Consider the following 21,439-nt stretch of genomic DNA (forward strand, 5'->3'; position numbering starts at 1 on the left):
GGTGTTGGGTTTCTGGCCACTTCTGTAAAGCCCAGCTCTGTGGAGTGTACGGCTTAAAGTGGTCCTATGGACAGATACTCCAATCTCCGCTGTGGAGCTTTGCAGCTCCTTCAGGGTTATCTTTGTCTCTTTGTTGTCTCTCTGATTAATGCCCTCCTTGCCTGGTCTGTGAGATTTGGTGGGCAGCCCTCTCTTGGCAGGTTTGTTGTGTCATATTCTTTACATTTTTTAACAATGGATTTAATGGTGCTCAGTGGGATGTTCAAAGTTGTGGATATTTTTTTATAACCCAACCCTGATCTGTACTTCTCCACAACTTTGTCCCTGACCTGTTTGGAGAGCTCCTTGGTCTTCATAGTGCCGCTTAGTGGTTGCAGACTCTGGGGCCTTTCAGAACAGGTGTATATATACTGACATCATGTGACAGATCATGTGACACTTAGATTGCACACAGGTGGACTTTATTTAGTTATGACTTCTGAAGGTAATTGGTGGCACCAGATCTTATTCAGGGGCTTCATAGCAAAGGGGGTGAATACATATGCACGTACTCTTTTTTTTCTCTTCTAAACAAGTGTTTTTCATTTCACTTCACCAATTTGGACTATTTTGTGAATGTCCATTACATGAAATCCAAATAAAAATCAATTTAAATTACAGGTTGTAATGCAACAAAATAGGAAAAACGGCAAGGGGGTGAATACTTTCGCAAGGCACTGTAGGGCACACTGCCTTAGTGCTAACAGTATAACGCTGGTTCATTGGCACATGATTACCACATACAATAGCTGTCGGATCAGTAGAGGCATTCAGGGCAGTTAGAGGGACATGAATTAGGTTACTTACATTGTGTCTTCCAACACCCCTGATGTATTATGACAACTCAGAGACAGAATGGTAGGGATTAACTGAGCTGGGCTTTGGTCATTGATAAGTCATTGTCTCAACTCAGCCTTATAATGCTGTGAAAGGATCCAGGAACCCAAATGATTTACATGGATCCCATCCTCATAAAACAAGCTTTGTTTCCAGAAGGTATCAAAATTGTCAATACATTTTACACCCACAGAGCTACATATGTCTGTCTTTTTATTTGTAGGAATACTTGGGGACAGATTTCCTGAAGTAAAATAATTTTTAGCTGAATTGCTGGTGATTTTAGTCTTTTTTGACTATAAACTAAAATCCATTTACTAAAATCTTTGGGGCAGGGGGGGGGGGGCAAAAAAACACACTCACAGGCCGGATTTGAGGGCCGCCTGTTGCCGCCCCTGCCGTAAATGCATCATGAGCCAGTCTTAATCCCACATGTGAAATTAGACAGGGGAACTTTGTCCGTCCTGTCTTGCCAGACAGTGTAATAGGGTAATAAAAGCACACCTTTGTTTGCACCATCTTTCACAGATCTCTAATTGTCCTCACTTAGCAAGGCTTTCAGATTGCCCTATGAGGACAGTGAGATTAAGATAATTAAGATAAAATACTTCTACCAACATTGTGGACATAATGTCTAGGTGTCTTTTGTTCTGCAGTGTGTTTATCACACTTGAACCGTACCAAGACTAAAATGAGCTGGTTAAATACATTATAGAGGGAACTGATTTAATTGAGCTCTTTTTTGAATTGCTTCACTGATGCTATTACTCACTTGGCTTCACTTTGACTGTAAATATACCGTAGGGAATTCTTATAAACACACATCACTGTAAGAGAGAGTTCTGCGGCTGGAATATTTGCTTGGAACTATAGTGGGGAACTGCAGCATTGTTCTTCAAGATGAACTGCCCAACTATTTCCTACTCAGTGGGCCTATTGGGTAAATAGTCTATTGATGAGTCAACCATTTTGTCACAAAATGAACGTTCTGTACCACAGCTGCAGTAGGAGACAGAGCTCCAACAACCTGCCTCCCTTGCCTCAGATTGGATTGTCCGATATAAAACGATCTGTGTTGGGATTTGTAGGTTAAGAAAGCTTAGGGCTTTAATTTCATGACGTCACATTAATTAGAGGACACTTTGATCCTTTCAGCCTGTAAGCCACTACATTCTGTCAGCTTGTAGCGTAGTACAGGACGTTTTGGTGATTTGTAAGGGACCACTGCAGAGAATGCACGTCGGCGCAAACGGAGGCCTCTAACTAAGCACCTTTTTCACTTCCCTTTCGACTTTCCCGGGTGATGCGTCTGTAAGAGAAGGTTGGGAAAAGCAAACAATTCAAAATGGGAGACAAGGATAGTGTGGAAAAGTACCTGGAGAACAATCCCCAGTTCGCTAAAGAATACTTTGATAAAAAGTTGCGCCCTGAATTAATCACGACAGCGTTCACAGAAAATCTTGAGATCAAAGATCCGACTTCGTTCAAAGATGTCTCCCAAATTCAGGAGGCCAACATCATCTTTGACCTTGTCAAAGAAATGCAATCGCAAATCGTTATGGAAAAAGCATTGCACAAGGTCCTGCAGAGAGTTTGCATGATTTTGAACGCCGACCGGTGCAGTTACTTTGATCTTCGATCTAGAAACGGAATACCTGAGCTTACAACGATGCTCTTCAATGTCACTCCTAGCACCAAATTTGAGGAGAACCTCGTCAACCCCACTGGTGAGATTGTGTTTCCAATCGATATGGGTGTAGTTGGATACACAGCGCACTCCAAAAAGATGCAAAACATTCCGGATGTTACCAAGGTGAGTGCCTTTGTCAGCAGGTGCCCAACCGCCAAAGTGCGCGTAAAATTTGTACATGCATCACCAAAGCACACATAACATGTCCAAAAGCAGTCGCAATTTACACACACTTGTTCGTGTCAGATTCTTAAAAATGTCATTTGTTTCTCACATAAGTTAGACATTTTAATTGATGCAGATTTGAGAAGATAATTAAAGAAATATAAGTCCATGAAGTTTAATGATTGTTGTCTGTCTGCTATTTTTGTTAAATTCAATTGATGCATTTCTTGAAGGTGTTGCCTAATAGTTTTGATTATCCAGAAGTCTGACCAAGGCAAACGATATAGTCTGGTTAGGTCTACAGCAAAGTCAGCTTCAACAAGTATAAGTGAAATTACAAGTATGATGGAATGAGTAATTAATTCTAAATGTTAATGTTAACAACTTAGTTTCTACAATAAAATTATGATTTTAGTGACTGTTATTCCCCTGTGTAGTGCAGAATTTTTTTTTTGCCATACAACTGTCATTATCTGCTTGATTTGCTAATTGAACACTTTAATTTATTAAATATATTTGTATTATTTAATTCAAGTCATCATGATAATATATTGTATCATATTCAAAACAAAAATGTCCAGTTGTATGATTGCAAAGCTGTTGATGTTAAATTAAAGTATGGACGACTGAAGAGAAAGCAGGTTGACATTTATTGTCATGAATCTTGCCCCGGAGGCAGAACTGAGCGAGTTCTGCTAGATGGACCAGCTGCAAAGTCAAAATTGGCTATATCGTACAAATTCATGAAACAAAAATGAGCTTTTTGGACTTAATTTACAGTAATTTGTTAGGGTTAGGCATTGGTGTAAGCCGTGTGGTTAAGGTTGGGGTTTGGTTTACATGCCTACAGGACAAGATTCATGACAAGAAATGCCAACCTGCTAAAACAAATCTGTAATTGCAACTGGTCAACATACTGTAGATTACTGGATAAACACCCTATTACATGTATAAGTTAACTACAGAATTCAAGTAGGGGTTCAATCTATAGTTTTTTTTAGCCAGCGTATGTCCATAGTTTTTCTTGTTTGATTAGCCCATGATACTTTCATTGATTGAAAATCATCTTTATTACTTTTGAGACAATGGTTATAGAATTGGGCCATTCACATGACATCCATTATGTGTGTTTCTTGTCTAGCGACTGTTAATTGTACTCAATAGGCCTTTTCACATGGCATTATCTTAGCCCAGGGCTAAGGAGGCTGTTAGCCCTGGGCTTATTGCAGTGTGAACGCAGCTAATGTCTTGATCCAATATACTCTTTTCTTTTTCACTTCCAGAATAACCGCTTCAGTGACTTTGTGGACAAGCAGACAGGATACAAAACCAAAAACATGATCACATACCCCATCATGGCGGAAAAAGAATGCCTTGGTGTTGTAATGGCATTAAACAAAATTGGGGCCGAAGAATTCTCAAAAGCCGACGAGGAAGTAAGTCCTGAGCTCTCAAAAGAAAAATACCAGTCTTAGAAAGGTTTCTCAGTGTTAGTAATTATGGGAATAACTTAATTTTTTTTCACAATGAATACATAATAGCACAATTCACACAGCACATGACATATACAGATACTGTATAGCCTACATTACCCCAGTAATCAATATTCATGATGTTAAGGCCCTATTTGGGTGGTTCTGGACCGGTTCCGACTGACATTTTGGTGGACAAATCGCTCTGTGAACGTCGTAGGGTCCCATGTCTTATAGTGTCAGAAAGCCCCATATCTCCTTAGTCAAACAATCCTGTAGGATTCCAATAAAAGAAATTGAATTAGAAATCGAAATAAAATCCTACAGGATTTTATCTAATAGGACTAGTTCCCAAATCAGATAGGATTTTTCTATTTACATTTTAGTCATTTAGCAGATAATCTTATCCAGAGAGACTTACAGTAGTGAGTGCATACATTTTCCGTGGGAATCAAACCCAGAACCCTGGCATTGGAAGTGCCATGCTCTATCAAGTGAGCCACACAGGATTCTAATTATATTCTAATTGGATCCTTGTATTGGAATCCTGTAGAATTTCAATGTTTTTTTCTCCTATACGAATTCTATTGCTTTTGTCGACGGGAATTGTATAGATAATTACATTACATTCTAAAGGATTTATCCTCAACTTGTTAATACACTATAGTTAACTTGGCAGCACCCTCCAAACCTCTTAGACAATTACCTATGAAGGCGGACAATGAACACGTGAACTATAATAACATCATGCAACCAATATTGAACTGCCACCCTTGCCACTCGAGATGTTGACCCTATAGTGGGGAACCGCCGGTAGTGTCGCCTCTACCCAGTAGCTACTGTATCTCGTGCAGCCTCAGCCACCCAAGGTCCAAGGGACACAACGGGAGGAAACATTTGCATCTGGTGCATCTGCATCACACATTGTCAAACTCACTGAGATTGTCCGCAAGGACAGATCTCTGCACCCCCATCCCCAAATATCTTCCCACGGGGAGTGTGGGAGGGAGAAAGGGACGCAGGGGAGGAAGAAAGGGAGGGATGGAGGGAGAGGGGGGGTGGTACAACCCTGGGAGGGAAGGAGTTGGAGGTTCAATTATCTTCAGGTTTTTTATTTCCCTCTCCCTATCCCAACATAAAGAGGACAAAGGGAGAGTTCCATTTTTTGTATGCATAGCAGTTACATACAGTTGAAGTTGGAAGATTACATAGATTTAGGTTGGAGTCATTAAAACTCGTTTTTCAACCACTCCACAAATGTCTTATTAACAAACTATAATTTTGGTAAGTCGGTTAGGACATCTACTGTGTGCATGACACAAGTAATTTTTCCAACAATTCTTTACAGACAGATTATTTCACTTATAATTGACTGTATCACAATTCCAGTGGGTCAGAAGTTTACATACACTAAGTTGACTGTGCAGCTTGGAAAATTTCAGAAAATGATGTCATGGCATTAGAAGCTTCTGATAGGCTAATTGACATCATTTGAGTCAATTGGAGGTGTACCTGTGGATGTATTTCAAGGTCTACCTTCAAACTCAGTGCCTCTCTGCTTGACATCATGGGAAAATCTAAAGAAATCAGTCAAGACCTCCACAAGTCTGGTTCATCCTTGGGAGCAATTTCCAAACGCCTGAAGGTACCACGTTCATCTGCACAAACAATAGTACGCAAGTATAAACACCATGGGACCACGCAGCCGTCATACCGCTCAGGAAGGAGACGCGTTCTGTCTCCTAGAGATGAACGTACTTTGGTGCGAAAAGTGCAAATCAATCCCAGAACAACAGCAAAGTACCTTGTGAAGATGCTGGAGGAAACGGGTACAAAAGTATCAATATCCACAGTAAAACGAGTCCTATATCGACATAACCTGAAAGGTCGCTCAGCAAGGAAGAAGCCACTGCTCTAACATCGCCATAAAAAAGCCAGACTACGGTTTGCAACTGCACATGGGGACAAAGATTGTACTTTTTGGAGAAATGTCCTCTGGTTTGATGAAACAAAAATAGAACTGTTCGGCCATGACCATCATTATGTTTGGAGGAAAAAGGCGGAAGCTTGCGGGCCGAAGAACACCATCCCAACCATGAAGCACGGGGTTGGCAGCATCATGTTGTGGGGGTGCTTTGCTGCAGGAGGGACTGGTGCACTTCACAAAATAGATGGCATCATGAGGAACGAAAATTATGTGGATATATTGAAGCAACATCTCAAGACATCAGTCAGGAAGTGAAAGCTTGGTTGCAAATGGGTCTTCCAAATGGACAATGACCCCAAGCATACTTCCAAAGTTGTGGCAAAATGGCTTAAGGACAACAAAGTCAAGGTATTGGAGTAGCCATCACAAAGCCCTGACCTCAATCATATAGAAATTTTGTGGGCAGAAATGGAAAAAGTGTGAGCGAGCAAGGAGTCCTACAAACCTGACTCAGTTACACCAGCTCTGTCAGGAGGAATATGCCAAATTTCACCCAACTTATTGTGGGAAGCTTGTGGAAGGCTACCTGAAACGTTTGACCTAGGTTAAACAATTTAAAGGCAATTCTACCAAATACTAATTGAGTGTATGTAAACTTCTGACCCACTGGGAATGTGATGAAAGACATAAAAGCTAAAATAAATCATTCTCTCTACTATTATTCTGACATTTCACATTCTTAAAATAAAGTGGTGATCCTAACTGACCTAAGACACAGAATTTTTACTAGAATTAAATGTCAGGAATTGTGAAAAACTGAGTTTAAATGTATTTGGCTAAGGTGTATGTAAACTTCCAACTTCAACTGTATATAAAATGAAATAAATGCTTATCTTTGTGCTACTGTACCTAAACATTTATTTTCCTTATTTTTTTGCATATAAGGAATGTAAAGATTCTGTATATTCTAAGGGGAACCCCCCCCCCCCAAAACATCTTGTGTTATTGTAACGTTGTCTATAGTATTGTATGTCATATTGTAATGTCTAATTCAAAGACAAGAAGTTGCATGAATAAGCATCATATCAAATAACTCAAGTGAGTGTTGGAGAGTTTGTTGAAAAAGGTGTACTGTATTGGTGGTCAGACTGTAAATGAACTTGCAGCCTTGAATACCTCCCATATTGTGGTGGTAAATAAAACTTAAATTAATATAAAACAGTTGATGTTTTATACTGTAACAAATGACAACAAACTATCATTTAATGGGTTCAATTAAGAAAATATGTTCTAGTAGGATTCTGATTGGGGTGACAAGATCCTACAATCCTATAAGAATGTTTGGTATCGATAATTCCCCACAGGATTCAATGGAGAAACACATTTTTGATATCAATAATTCCATTATTTATATAAATAAGTCAGGATGCTCTCGATGGTGCAGCTGTAGAACCTTTTGAGGATCTGAGGACCCATGCCAAATCTTTTCAGTCTCCTGAGGGGGAATAGGTTTTGTTGTGCCCTCTTCACGACTGTCTGGGTGTGCTTGGACCATGTTAGTTTGTTGGTGATGTGGACGCCAAGGAACTTGAAGCTCTCAACCTGCTCCACTAAAGCCCCGTCAATCAGAATGGGGGCGTGCTCGGTCCTCCTTTTTCTTTGTCTTGATCACGTTGAGGGAGAGGTTGTTGTCCTGGCACCACACGGCCAGGTCTCTGACCTCCTCCCTATACACTGTCTCATTGTTGTCGGTAATCAGGCCTAACACTGCTGTGTCATCGGCAAACTTGATGATTGTGTTGGAGTCGTGCCTGGCCAAGCAGTCATGAGTGAACAGGGAGTACAGGAGGGGACTGAGCATGCACCCTTGAGGGGCCCCCGTGTTGAGGATCAGCGTGGCTAATGTGTTGTTCCCTACCCTTACCATCTGGGGGCGGCCCATCAGGAAGTCCAGGATCCAGTTGCAGAGGGAGGTTTTTAGTCCCAGGGTCCTTAGCTTAGTGATGAGCTATGTGAGAGCACTATGGTGTTGAATGCTGAGCTGTAGTCAATGAATAGCATTCTCACATAGGTGTTCCTTTTGTCCAGGTGAGAATGGGCAGTGTTGAGTGCAATAGAGATTGTATCATCTGTGGATCTGTTGGGGCGGTATGCAAATTGGGGTGGGTCTAGGTTTTCTGGGAGAATGGTGTTGATATGAGCCTTTACCAGCCTTTCAAAGCATTTCATGGCTACAGACGTGAGTACTACGGGTCGGTAATCATTTAGGCAGGTTACCTTAGTGTTCTTGGGCACAGGGACTATGGTGGTCTACTTGAAACATGTTGGTATTACAGACTCAGTCAGGGACAGGTTGAAATTGTCAGTGAAGACACTTGCCAGTTGGTCAGCGCATGCTCGGAGTACACGTCCTGGTAATCCATCTGGCCCTGCGGCCTTGTGAATGTTGACCTGTTTAAAGGTCTTACTCACATCAGCTATGGAGAGTGTGATCACACAGTCATCCGGAACAGCTGGTGCTCTCAGGCATGTTTCAGTGTTACTTGCCTCGAAGCGAGCGTATAAGTAATTTAGCTCGTCTGGTAGGTTTGTGTCGCTGGGCAGCTCGCAGTCTGTAATAGTTTGCAAGCCCTGCCACATCCGACGAGCGTCAGAGCCGGTGTAGTACGATTCAATCTTAGAGTTACGGGATCGTAAAATGGCAGCCATCTCCATCGGCGCCATTATCAAATTATTATTGAATTATTCCTGGTGTAGAAACTTGATCAATTTTCTGGAAAATAGTAATCCCTTAACTGTCACTAATTATGATCATATTTATTTTACAGTTATAAGAAACGTGAAATCTTATATTAAGTCATTTATAATGTGATTGTTGCTATATTTAGAAAGCATTTCAGTCATTTCAAGCCCTAATGCCTGACTTTTTCTAAATAGGAAGAAAATCATATACTGTATGATTTTTCATATTTTCATAATGTTTGTACTATGTACTTGAGCTTGTGTCCTAAAAAGTGAGTACACCACAGCAATTAATAACTATTTTTACTAGAAAGGTGAGTTCCAGACCTTTATAAAACTATGCAACATTACCAGTTGTTGTTTATGACCAACTCATGAAAAATAATTACGTTTTGGTATGTCTATTTAGGCGGAAATCATTGTTTTGCCATATAATTCAACTGTTTAAAAGCCACACGGATACTGCCACAAAACTATTAGGGGCTCTCTAGATCATGAGAGGTGGCGATACTGCATAGTCAATGTTAGCACGGTGTGAGGGACGTGTGACATCAGTAGTCTGGATGTCACATCAGATATGAATGCTTGTCTGCTGTACTGATGATTGATTTCATTGGATTTGGTTTTCAGCTCTGGAACAAGTACATGGTCTTTGCACACGTCATTGCCCTGCAGCATCACACTGCATACATGTTCAACGTGGAATCCAGAAGGAGTCAGGTAAGAACCCAGTGAACCCCATCATTCAACATGAGCTGTCCGTCAACTGTGTCAATCATGCTGGCCCTTGAATACAGAGACACAGTTCACCAAGGTAATTTTATATTAGTGTCTGACACAAGAATAAGATGATAAGATAAATCAGTTAAAGTTTCCTGTAAAGCCATGTTATTCCATTATAACAGTTTCCCTAAAAAAAAATGGAATATCCATTTTTCTCCATTTGTTTCACTAGGTACTTCTGTGGTCTGCCAGCAAAGTGTTTGAAGAGTTGACAGACATTGAGAGACAGTTCCACAAAGCTCTGTACACTGTGAGAATCTACCTCAATTGTGAAAGATACTCCGTAGGCCTCTTGGACATGACCAAAGAGAAGGTTTGTTACTAGTGTATAATATTCTGAGGCATATTGCTGTTTTGTCACTCCTGATGTGGGTGCCATTTTGGATCTTCTCCCTCTGTGGTTGCTAAATGGATAAACTGAAGTCCTTATTGCTGTCTTCCCTCTCTTCATGCAGGAGTTCTACGATGAGTGGCCAGTGAAGCTGGGAGACGTACCGCCATACAGCGGACCGAAGACCCCCGACGGAAGGGTAAACATCAATTTTCCTTTGATATGATTTTCACCAAGCATTCTGCTCTTTCCTCTACTGCCTTGTCTATGGCACAGTCACAGCCGGTGAATGTTGTTCTGTGCGTCTGCAGGAAGTCATCTTCTACAAGATTATTGACTATCTCTTAGAAGGACCCAAAGAGGAAATCAAAGTCATACCGTAAATACCAGTAGCTTCTAGTTAGAAATCATGAATTATTATTATTATTATTATACTCTCTGAATGAACAAAAACCTATCACTCACTCTCTTACTCCCTCCCTCTGTTCCATGCAGGGGACCTCCTATTGACCACTGGGCCCTGGTCAGTGGGCTCCCCACCTATGTTTCTGAGAATGGCTTTGTAAGTTGATGTGAAAGAGTGCATGTAGTCCATACATTAACCACAGACGATATACTATCCACACGCATGTAGGGCCTACTGTAGACAGGGATTTTACTGAAATATGTACTCTTCTTCCCCTGCAGATTTGTAACATGATGAATGTTGCCGCTGATGAGTACTTCACCTTCCAGGTGAGGAGTATGGGCCCCAATTGGATGGATGGTATTAAGTTTAGGATGACCTTGGTGTTACAATATATCGAGTCCTCAGCAACACGTGCTATTTGAAGAGGACCACCAGCCCTCAGATTGGTGTTGTATTCCTAAAATGCAATATTCTAGGGATAATTCTCAAAGTGTTTACTAATCGACTTCATGCTGTTTTGTCTTTCAGAAAGAGGCTGTGGATGAGTCAGGATTCGTCATCAAGAACGTCTTGTCCCTTCCCATCGTTAACAAAAAGGAAGAAATCGTGGGTATTGCCACTTTCTTCAACAGGAAAGATGGTAAACCATTCGATGAGCACGACGAACAGATCACTGAGGTGAGTGCATAGACATCAGTCATATCAACCACTTCACTAATAAATTCTGTCATGGGTTACATGTGAATGCAAGAGGTGGTAAATATCTGTCTGCATTGTTCCAGGCCCTCACTCAGTTCCTGGGATGGTCGGTGCTCAACTGCGACACGTACGACAGACTAAACAGGATGGAGTGGAGAAAGGACATCGCCCAGGAGATGCTCATGTGTCAGACCAGATGCACTAACACTGAAATGCAGAGTATCCTGGTGAGACCTGAGACATGTTAGACCGTAGACCTTAAAGACAGCGGAGATTCACAGAGGAAACTAGCGTCATGGGACAAACCTTTGACACTCTTTTCTCTTTCAGCTTATAAAAATAAATATAAATACAATTAGTGTGCAACTCTTTATTTTCATAGCTTATAGTTTATCCGCTGTTAGTCAGTACCTCTATATAGAATCATTTTCTCTGGGTGTGCGCCAGCTCGTGTTTTTTATTTGACTCTTTTCTCTTTCCACAGAACACAAAGGAGAAGTTTGATGCCGAACCAGAGGACTGTGACCAGAAAGAGATGTACAAACTCTTGGTAAGACCATGTATAAGAATGTCAGTGAAAGTGGGTGGAGACACAACGATAATCAAATCAAATCAAATTTATTTATATAGCCCTTTGTACATCAGCTGAAATCTCAAAGTGCTGTACAGAAACCCAGCCTAAAACCCCAAACAGCAAGCAATGCATGTGAAAGAAGCACGGTGGCTAGGAAAAACTCCCTAGGAAAAACTCCCTAGAAAGGCCAAAAACCTAGGAAGAAACCTAGAGAGGAACCAGGCTATGAGGGGTGGCCAGTCCTCTTCTGGCTGTGCCGGGTGGATATTATAACAGAGCATGGTCAAGATGTTAAAATGTTCATAAATGACCAGCATGGTCAAATAATAATAATCATAGTAGTTGTCGAGGGTGCAACAAGCACGTCCGGTGAACAGGTCAGGGTTCCGTAGCCGCAGGCAGAACAGTTGAAACTGGAGCAGCAGCATGGCCAGGTGGACTGGGGACAGCAAGGAGTGGTGTTTGAAGGATCAATCAATAAATATATGGTTATTATTTTGCCCTTCTGCAGAGATCAAACTGCCCTGTGGCCGTAGATGTAGACCTGCTGCTGTTCTCCTTCAGTGACTTCCCTGTGACAGAGCACGGCCTCATCATGTGTGGAATTCGCTGCTTCTTTGAGCTGAACGTGGTGGAGAAGTTCAAAGTGCCCGCGGAGGTCAGTCATGAAGCCCCTGGCTAGTAAAACAATCATGTTCATTTAGATGTATTTATTTTGTTGTAACCTCAGCATTATACATTACATGTCCCCAGAATGCATGACTCAATATATTAACAAAGCTTTTGCCTTTTCGGTATCTAATTTATTTTGTTGAGCCTAATGTTTTCTAAATACAAGGCCATGTCCTACTGGTTTGGTCATATAGAGCAGTGGTTCCCAACCAGGGGCACTAGGACCATCCACATGGGATACTTGAGAAGACTCATGAGACCATAGGCCTACTGGTAAAATGCACATGAGGGGGTACTTCAGGGGTACTCCGGGCAGAGCCAAATTCTGTTGGTGGTACAGTAACCGAAAAAGGTTGGGAACCACTGATATAGATCATTAGTAAAGTGTCCCTCATGTCTAATTGTTTCCTCTCCACATGTACAACCAGACCCTGACCCGATGGATGTACACTGTCCGAAAAGGTTACCGTGACATCACCTACCACAACTGGAGACACGGCTTCAATGTGGGCCAGACCATGTTCTGTCTTCTACAGGTGAGTCCCTTTACTCCTACAGTACCAATAATATCACCTGATACCTACAGTGCCATAAAGTATTTTCCCCCTTTCTGATTTTCTCTATTTTTTCACATTTTTGATACTGTTATCAGATCTTCAACCAAAATGTAATATTAAATAAAGGGAACCTGAGTTTACAAATTTATTTTTTTTGAAATGTATTAACTAAGTTATGCAACACCCAATTTCCCTGTGTGAAAAAGTAATTGCCCCATTACACTCAATAACTGGTTGTGCCTACCTTTAGCTGCAATGACTGCAACCAAATGCTTCATGTAGTTGTTGATCAGTCTCTCACATTGCTGTGGAGGAATTTTGGCCCACTCTTCCGTGCAGAACTGCTTTAACTCAGCGACATTTGTGGGTTTTCCAGCATGAACTAGTCGTTTCTAGTCTTACCACAACATCTCAATTGGGATTAGGTCTGGATTTCACTAGGCCAGTGCAAAACTTCACATTTGTTACTTTGTAACCATTTTCATGTAGACTTGATTGTGCATTTTGGATCATTGTCTTGCTGTATGACCCAGCTGCGTTCAGCTTCAGCTCACAATTGGATGGCCTGACATTCTCCTGTAGAATTCTTTGATACAGAGCAGAATTAATGGTTCCTTCTATTTAAAAGAAAAGTAATCCAGGTCCTGAGGCAGCAAAGCATCCCCAAACCATCACACTACCACCACCCTGCTTGACCGCTGGTATAAGGTTCTTACTGTGGAATGCAGTGTTTAGTTTTCGCCAGACATAATGGGACCCATCTCGTCCAAAAAGTTTACTCAAGTTTGTCAAAAAGCACCTGGATGATCATCAAGACTCTTGAAAGAATGTTCTATGTACAGATGAGTCAAAAGTATAACTTTTTGGACGACATGAGCACCACTATGCCTTTGGTTGGAGTCATTGCAGCTAAAGGTGTCACAACCAGTCTAAGGGGGCAATTACTTTTTCCCACAGGGGCATTGGGTGTTGCATAACTTTGTTTATGAAATAAATATGTAATTGTTGTGTTATTTGTTCACTCAGGTTCCCTTTACCTAATAGTCGGTTTTGGTTGAAGATCTAATAACATTATGTATAAAAAAAATATGCAAAAGTGGAGAAAATTTGAAATGGGGAAAATAATTTTTCACAGCATTGTGCATGGCTAAGTGTAGATTGTGCAGAATAACTGGGCATTAAATCCCCAAAAGAAGAGTTGTTCAAAGTTCCTAATTGTTTAGAGAAACATTGATGCTGCCAACCACAGGCTGCCCACTAATGATAATGGACCTATCACCTCACACACCCATTTTGTTCGATAGTGGATTACCCCACCCCTCCCATTTTGTTCGATAGTGGATTACCCCACCCCTCCCATTTTGTTTGATAATGAATCAGCCCACCCTTTTGCTTCACAGACTGGCAGGCTGAGGAAATATTACTCTGACCTGGATGCCTTTGCCATGGTGGCTGCTGCATTCTGCCACGATATTGACCACAGGGGGACCAACAACTTATACCAGACAAAGTAAGACCCCCTCCGCTTACCTATGAGCACTCAAACCACTCCCTAAATAATCACTGTTTAGTTGTCTGCTCTTGGTTTGGAAGGTGTTGTTTGGGGTCTAACGATTGTGTTACCCCTCTCTCTGACCTGCAGGAGTGGATCGCCTTTAGCCAAACTGCACGGATCCTCCATCATGGAAAGGCACCATCTGGAATATAGCAAGACGCTCATGGCTGAGGAGGTTCGAGACCCCGACTCCTGTTACGGCTGTAGCCAAAATGGCACCCTGTTCCCTATTACATTTGAGTAATTTAGCAGACGCTCTTATCCAGAGCGACTTACAGTAGTGAGTGCATACAATTTTGCCAGTTATCAGTTGCCGCCCTCATCCACCTTTCCAGACGTTTGGGAGATAGGACTCCTGTATCTGCCTTGCCAACCATTGAGGACTTGTGGCTTTGTAATTGGAGTTGTCCATCTCCTAGACTGGCTGCACACCAGGGTTTGAAAGCCCAGTCTACCCTATATTTTCCTGGGTGGGGGCCCTAACCGGGTGCTGTCAGCCGGAGCCAGCTGAGCCCGAGATTCGCGTGGGGCAGGGGAGTCACTCCCTGAGGTAGCATGCAAGGCAGAGCAGAGCAAAATAAGGGAAGTCAGAGCAAAGCAAGCATGGCAAAGCTATGCTACCCGCTACCCCTACATAGTGCACTACTTTTGGCCAGCGTTTGCATACAAGGTAATTGTGGGAGTTGAATTCTTACCTTTTTCTCTACTCCCCCTTCAGAGCCTGAACATCTTTGTGAATCTCCAGAAGCGTCAGTTTGAGACTGTACAGCACTTGTTTGACGTCTGCATCATTGCCACTGATCTGGCCTTGTACTTCAAGTGGGTTTTTACAATTGTTATGGTCTCTGATATAGCTGCTTTTAAGTATACTGAATCAGTATCACTTTTCATGTGTGCAATGTTCTAACTTGACTGTTGGTCTGGGCCCCAGAAAAAGAACAATGTTCCAGAATATTGTGAACGCCACTGAGCCAATGGAAACCGAGAAGGACAAAATCGAGCATATTTCCAACAACGCCATCAGGAAGGAAATTATCATGTGAGTAGGAATGTTCTTCTTTCCTCCATCTCAGGGATTTGCTACACTTGAGGCAGTTGTCCACTTTTCTTAAAGTGCACATTGTCGCAGTTCTCGGGATTTCTTACATAGTATGAATGAATATAACAATACTGTCCCTTCTTGTGTATCAGGGCCATGATGATGACAGGTTGTGACTTGTCTGCCATCACCAAACCATGGGAGGTCCAGAGCAAGGTGGATACTATATCTGTCCACCATGTCTTGAAACAAAACACAGCAACAAAAAAAATATATCCCAGTTCCCTCAAGACAATATAGACCACAGGATGCTCTGATGTTTAAATAAGTACTGATACAATCTTTTCTATGAATTCTCTACCTCCTAGGTGGCTCTAATGGTCGCAGCTGAGTTCTGGGAGCAAGGTGACTTGGAAAGGACCGTTCTCGATCAGCAACCCATTGTGAGTTTGAAGAAAACCGCTGTTTCTTTACAACATACTGTGTGTTTATAGAGTAATCATACATTTTTGTTAGTTCTCTGTTTGAGTTGATCTTCCCCATTCATTTCATTGATCCTCAGCCCATGATGGACAGAAACTGTGCAGCGGAGTTACCCAAGATGCAGTGCGGTTTCATTCAGTTTGTGTGTTCGTTCGTATACAAGGTAACTGCCTGGCTGGTTGAAGCTCAACCAAGCCATGTTTTGTGTCTTAATTCATTGGGATCTGTTGATTAGAAAGAACTCAGCTTGTGTTATTTGTCATTAGGTATAATGTTCTATCAATTGTTTTTGGAAACGGAATCGTCCTTCGTAAAATAGATGATCAGTTTCTCTGTGAACCATCACTGTCATCTTCAGTGAGGAAGTCATCCAGTTTAGACCACCATGAGTGACCAGTAGGCCGGCCTACTTGTGTGCAGGAATTCTCGAGGTTCCACGTAGAGATCACCCCAATGTTTGATGGGCTGAACAACAACCTAAAGAACTGGAAAGAGCTGGCCGACATCCACGCCGCCAAGATGGCGGCCATTGAAGAAGAGAAAAAAAAGCTTGAAGCGCCAGCAGGTAACATTTGAAATACAGTCAGGTCTCAGCCAAGAAATCAGGGTTGGAGTCAATTTTGAATGAAATTCAATTCAACCCATGAATTGAAATTGTATTTTGAATTGAATTTACAAGAGTGTACACAAAACATTAGGAACACCTTCCCTTTTGCCCTAAGAACAGCCTCAATTCATCGGGGCATGGACTCTACAAGGTGTCGAAAGGGATGTTCCACAGGGATGCTGGCCCATGTTGACTCCAATGCTTCCCACAGTTGTGTCAAGTTGGCTGGATGTCTATTGGGTAGTGGACCATTCTTGATACACACGGGAAAGTGTTGAGCGTGAAAAACCCAGCAGAATTGCAGTTCTTGACACACTCAAAACAGTGCACCTGACAACTACTACCCCTTAAATCTTTATCTTGCCAATTGTTTTATTTTAGTAGGCAAGTCAGTTAATAAGAACAAATTCCTATTTACAATGACGGCCTACCAGGAAACAGTGGGTTAACTGCCTTGTTCAGGGGCAGAACAACATATATTTACATTGTCAGCTCTGCTCAGCGATTCAATCCAGCAACCTTTCGGTTACTGGCCCAACGCTCACCCTCTGAATGGCACACATGCACAATCCATGTCTCAATTGTCTCAAGGCTTAAAAAACCTTCTTTAACCTGTCTCCTCCCCTTCATTTACATTGATTGAAGTGGATTTAACAAGTGACATCAATATGGGATCATAGATTTCACCTGGATTCACTTGGTTAGTCTATGTCATGGAAAGAGCACATGTTCCTAATGTTTTGTCCACTCAGTGTATGTGCACTCAAAAAAATAAACATTAGTATAAGATACACTATATCTACAAAAGTATGTGGACACCCCTTCAAATTAGTGTATTCGGCTATTTCAACCACACCCGTTGCTGACAGGTGTATAAAATCGAGCACACAGCCATGCAATCTCCATAGACAAACATTGGCAGTAGAATGGACTTATTGAAGAGCTCAGTGACTTTCAATGTGGCACCATCATAGGATGCCACCTTTCCTACAAGTCAGTTCGTCAAATTTCTGGCCTGCTAGAGCTGCCCAGGTCAACTGTAAGGGCTGTTATTGTGACGTGGAAACGTCTAGGTGCAACAATGGCTCAGGCGCAAAGTGGTAGGCCACACAAGCTCACAGAACGGGATTGCCGAGTGCTGAAGCGTGGAGCGTGTAAAAATCGTCTGTCCTCAGTTCCAAACTGCCTCTGGAAGCAACTTCAGAACAAGAACTGTTCGTCGGGAGCTTTATGAAATGCGTTTCCATGGCTGAGCAGCCGCACACATGCCTAAGATCACCATGCACAATGCCAAGCTGTCGGCTGGAGGGGTGTAATGCTCGCCGCCATTGGACTGGAGCAGTGGAAATGCGTTCTCTGGGGTGATGAATCAAGCTTCACCATCTGGCAGTCCGACGGACGAATCTGGCTTTGGCGGATGCCAGGAGAATGCTACCTGCCCAAATGCATACTGCCAACTGTAAAGTTTGATGGAGGAGGAATAATGGTCTGGGGCTGTTTTTAAGGGTTTGGGCCCCTTAGTTCTAGTGAAGAGAGATCTTAACGCGACAACATACAATGACATTCTAGACGATTCTGTGCTTCCAACTTTGTGGCAACAGTTTGGGGAAGGCCCTTTCCTGTTTCAGCATGACAATGCCCCCGTGCACAAAGCAAAGTCCATACAGAAATGGTTTGTCGAGATCGGTGTGGAAGAACTTGACTGGCCTGCACAGAGCCCTGACCTCAACCCCATCGAACACCTTTGGGATGAATTGGTATGCCGACTGCGAGGCAGGCCTAATCGCCCAACATCAGTGACAACCTCACTAATGCGCTTGTGGCTGAATAGAAACAAGTCTCAGCAATGTTCCAACATCTAGTGGAAAGCCTTCCCAGAAGAGTGGAGGCTGTTATAGCAGCAACGGGGGACCATCTCCATATTAATGACCATGATTTTGGAATGAGATGTTCGAAGAGCAGGTGTCCACATACTTTTGATCATGTGGTATAGTACTTTTTGAATCCCCCAAAAGGTGCTTAATAAAGTGATATTTATTGAGTTAAATTTGCAGTTGCTACAACCATTTGTGGACTTATAAATGAATGATATAAACCCATTGATTCTTGAAGAATATAACTTATAAATGCCTTATGAGCTTAGTTCAACTGTTGTACCCCATCAGAAACCAACATATAAGCTTGCTTTGCTCCAATGTTTGTAAACAAAGTAAATGTAACAAACACTGCATAGCCTCAAAACATGGTTAAAAGTATAATTGTGATATCATAGATGGTCAGTCCTTGCATTCATAGCTCTGTTAATGAATTTCAGAGTGGTAACATTTCTCCAGCCCCGTCCCTCAGCTTTTTACCGTAACAGGGGCGGGGTGTACGCTTTTGCCATTGTTTCAAGTGCTGATTGCCACTTTAATATAAATTACATTCTATTGTGGCCAATTCTAATTCAACAATTGAATTACAATTAAAGGGCTATTTGGAGAATGGACCCAACCCTGCAAGATACACTATTGTTCAATCTCCCAAGAAATGTCAACACTGGTAAATAGCCTACCATTCTTTTAGACACAGTGCCTGAGGCTTGTCCATGCACACAGATGCCAAGCCACCAGTGGCACAGCAGGCCACCGGACCATTTTTTTGACAGGCCTGGGCTAAACATGTCAGACAGGGCTGAAAATGGACCAGCCCATCTGGCATTTGCCCAAATTGCCAAATGGCCAGTCCGCCCCTGAGGTTACCTTAGTTAAGTTATCAACAAACTAAGACCACCTTCTTACTCTTTATCTTGCTGCTTGCTGTCTTGCTATGAACTCAAATCAATCTAAAAAATTGATTTGTCTTGCTATGTATGTTGTTGCTGTCTTGCTGTCTTGCTTTCTGTTTGAACAGTAGAGGAGGTAGCAGAGGTTGGAAAGTCCAAGACCTGCACCATCGCCTAACCTCCTGGATTGTGCCCCAGTCCTGGCCGTGTGTCAGAGGATCCCTGGGCGCAGCAAGCAGTCAGTGGGGAGACCGTGTGAAGATGTGTCCCTGTGTGGACTGACTTAATCACTTCCCCTCATTCTCAGGACTTGATAAGCCAATCCTGATGGATCAACACACTCATGGCAGATGTACCAGCAGCTGATGCATTACCATATCTTGACAGCGCACTTAAAGTAGAGCTTATCTTTCACAGATAACTATAGGTACGACTTTATCGACAACTAACATAATCCAAGTAATGAAACAAACATTACATCTTAACATCTGTCATATACTGTATTTTAATTTATTTAGACATGTATTCTGCTTTGGGAAATATCTACCTGTACATGCTTATCCATACTCTGATGATCCATAAAGATATTAGGGGGACAGTTCAGTGGACAGACTTTTATAACTGAGCTGTTTTATTAGAACAGGAAAACTCATTTCAAGAACAAATATGAGTGGGAAATAACACCAACAAATTCTGTTGAAAGGCAGTCACTGTTCATTTAGAATTATTTACTGTAAGAGCACAAGCCTCTTCCCATAACTCAAACTTTAAACTTGTTTTAGCAAATGACAATTGACTTTACCGAGGGCTAATAATAATAGCGATGCTCAAAATGTGTACACACTCCTGAGCCTTGTGAGGTTACATTTATGTTAATATGCAAAGTATATATTTTTTGATTGTCAGAGATTTTCTACTTCATGTATTTTAAGAGTGGAGCTGAGTCAGTTCAAAGCCTAAGTCTTTAGATTGTATGGACTGATATGGTTCGAAGTCACATTTGAGCATCAGGTAGCCGTTGCAAACTTTGTGTACAATTGTAAACTGCACATTTCCCCAATAACTTGAAAATGCAATCCTTGGAAACGCAATCCTTGGAAACGCCCCATCAGCGTCGTAAATATCTTCAGGTACCTGACCATAAGATGATTTGATGGGATTGAGTTTACTTGTCAGTCGGCTTTTGAGATCTGCACAGCTTGAAACTTTAAATACCCTACTTACTGTAGATAAAGCAGGCTACCCGAAGTCTTATGTCTGTGTGTGTGAAAGGCATCATGTTTGTTTGATGGGGACAAGCCTGCAATGTGGCCTCAGTCAGGCCAAAGTTCCTCTTCTCTTTGTATGACCATTTGGGGCTTATTTGAGGACCGGTGTAAAATTAGCTTAAAGCAACAGTGAGAAAGTGAATTGATGAAGCCAACTGAATTGCAACGGGATTTCCATAAAGAAAAACTCCTTAGAAATCCTGCCAAGCAAGCTCCGTTTGACCTACTGTAACAGGTGACCAAGACATCTGCGGAGACATCCGATAGTAGCCCTAAGCAGGAAACACAGGGCAAAGTTTGACTTCCTTGCTTATGCAACGTGCCCTCGCTAAATCAATGGAAAAATCAATCAAGATCAGTAATCCAATGAGGGTGGCTTTGACAGCCACTCTACATCTCAAATGGATTCTCTGAATTTCTGTTCCTAGAGCTGCTAGGCAGGGCAGGCTGCTTGGATTTGGGCTCCACAATGGGATAAGGTGAACAGTATGAGAAGCAGTGTGGGAAAGTGACAATCTATTCTGCGCGTACGTTTTAAGGACACAAAATGTATATCTACTAATTCTATTGCGTTATCAATGAGAGAGATTAGAATTTGATGTCTGATGAAACGAATTCTACTGTATGTACGTGTCATAAGATGTAACATGTTAACAAAATAAAGGCATTCATCAAAGTCTGTGGGACTCTTGTCACATTTTTTAAACTTGCCCACTATATTGAACAATTTCACCAACTACCCTTGAAATGGAATAGCACATTGATATACAGTAGACACAGGACTAACTTGAAACACTTTGGGATAGACAGTCCTCATGACTCCTGT

General features: G+C 42.0%; 1 protein-coding gene across 2 annotated transcripts; it reads left to right on the top strand.

Moving 5' to 3' along the window:
• The first annotated feature begins 1,958 nt into the window (after nucleotides 1–1,958).
• Nucleotides 1,959–21,292, top strand: pde6c (phosphodiesterase 6C, cGMP-specific, cone, alpha prime). 2 transcript variants are annotated; one of them, XM_029764471.1, is made up of 22 exons: nucleotides 1,959–2,689; nucleotides 4,015–4,167; nucleotides 9,503–9,592; nucleotides 9,828–9,968; nucleotides 10,111–10,185; nucleotides 10,298–10,365; nucleotides 10,482–10,548; nucleotides 10,674–10,721; nucleotides 10,924–11,073; nucleotides 11,178–11,321; nucleotides 11,579–11,644; nucleotides 12,180–12,326; nucleotides 12,769–12,876; nucleotides 14,298–14,407; nucleotides 14,540–14,627; nucleotides 15,171–15,271; nucleotides 15,384–15,491; nucleotides 15,644–15,707; nucleotides 15,860–15,934; nucleotides 16,054–16,137; nucleotides 16,395–16,539; nucleotides 19,474–21,292. In XM_029764471.1, exons 1-22 carry the CDS (start codon nucleotides 2,222–2,224, stop codon nucleotides 19,521–19,523), a joined length of 2,550 nt encoding a protein of 849 aa, XP_029620331.1. In that variant the 5' UTR covers nucleotides 1,959–2,221; the 3' UTR covers nucleotides 19,524–21,292. The 2 variants fall into 2 exon arrangements, with proteins under 2 accessions (XP_029620331.1, XP_029620332.1); XM_029764472.1 differs by having other exon boundaries at nucleotides 19,477–21,292.
• Nucleotides 21,293–21,439: the final 147 nt, after the last annotated feature.

This window comes from Salmo trutta, chromosome 10 (assembly GCF_901001165.1).
Source record: "Salmo trutta chromosome 10, fSalTru1.1, whole genome shotgun sequence".
NCBI classification, from domain to species: Eukaryota; Metazoa; Chordata; class Actinopteri; order Salmoniformes; family Salmonidae; genus Salmo; species Salmo trutta.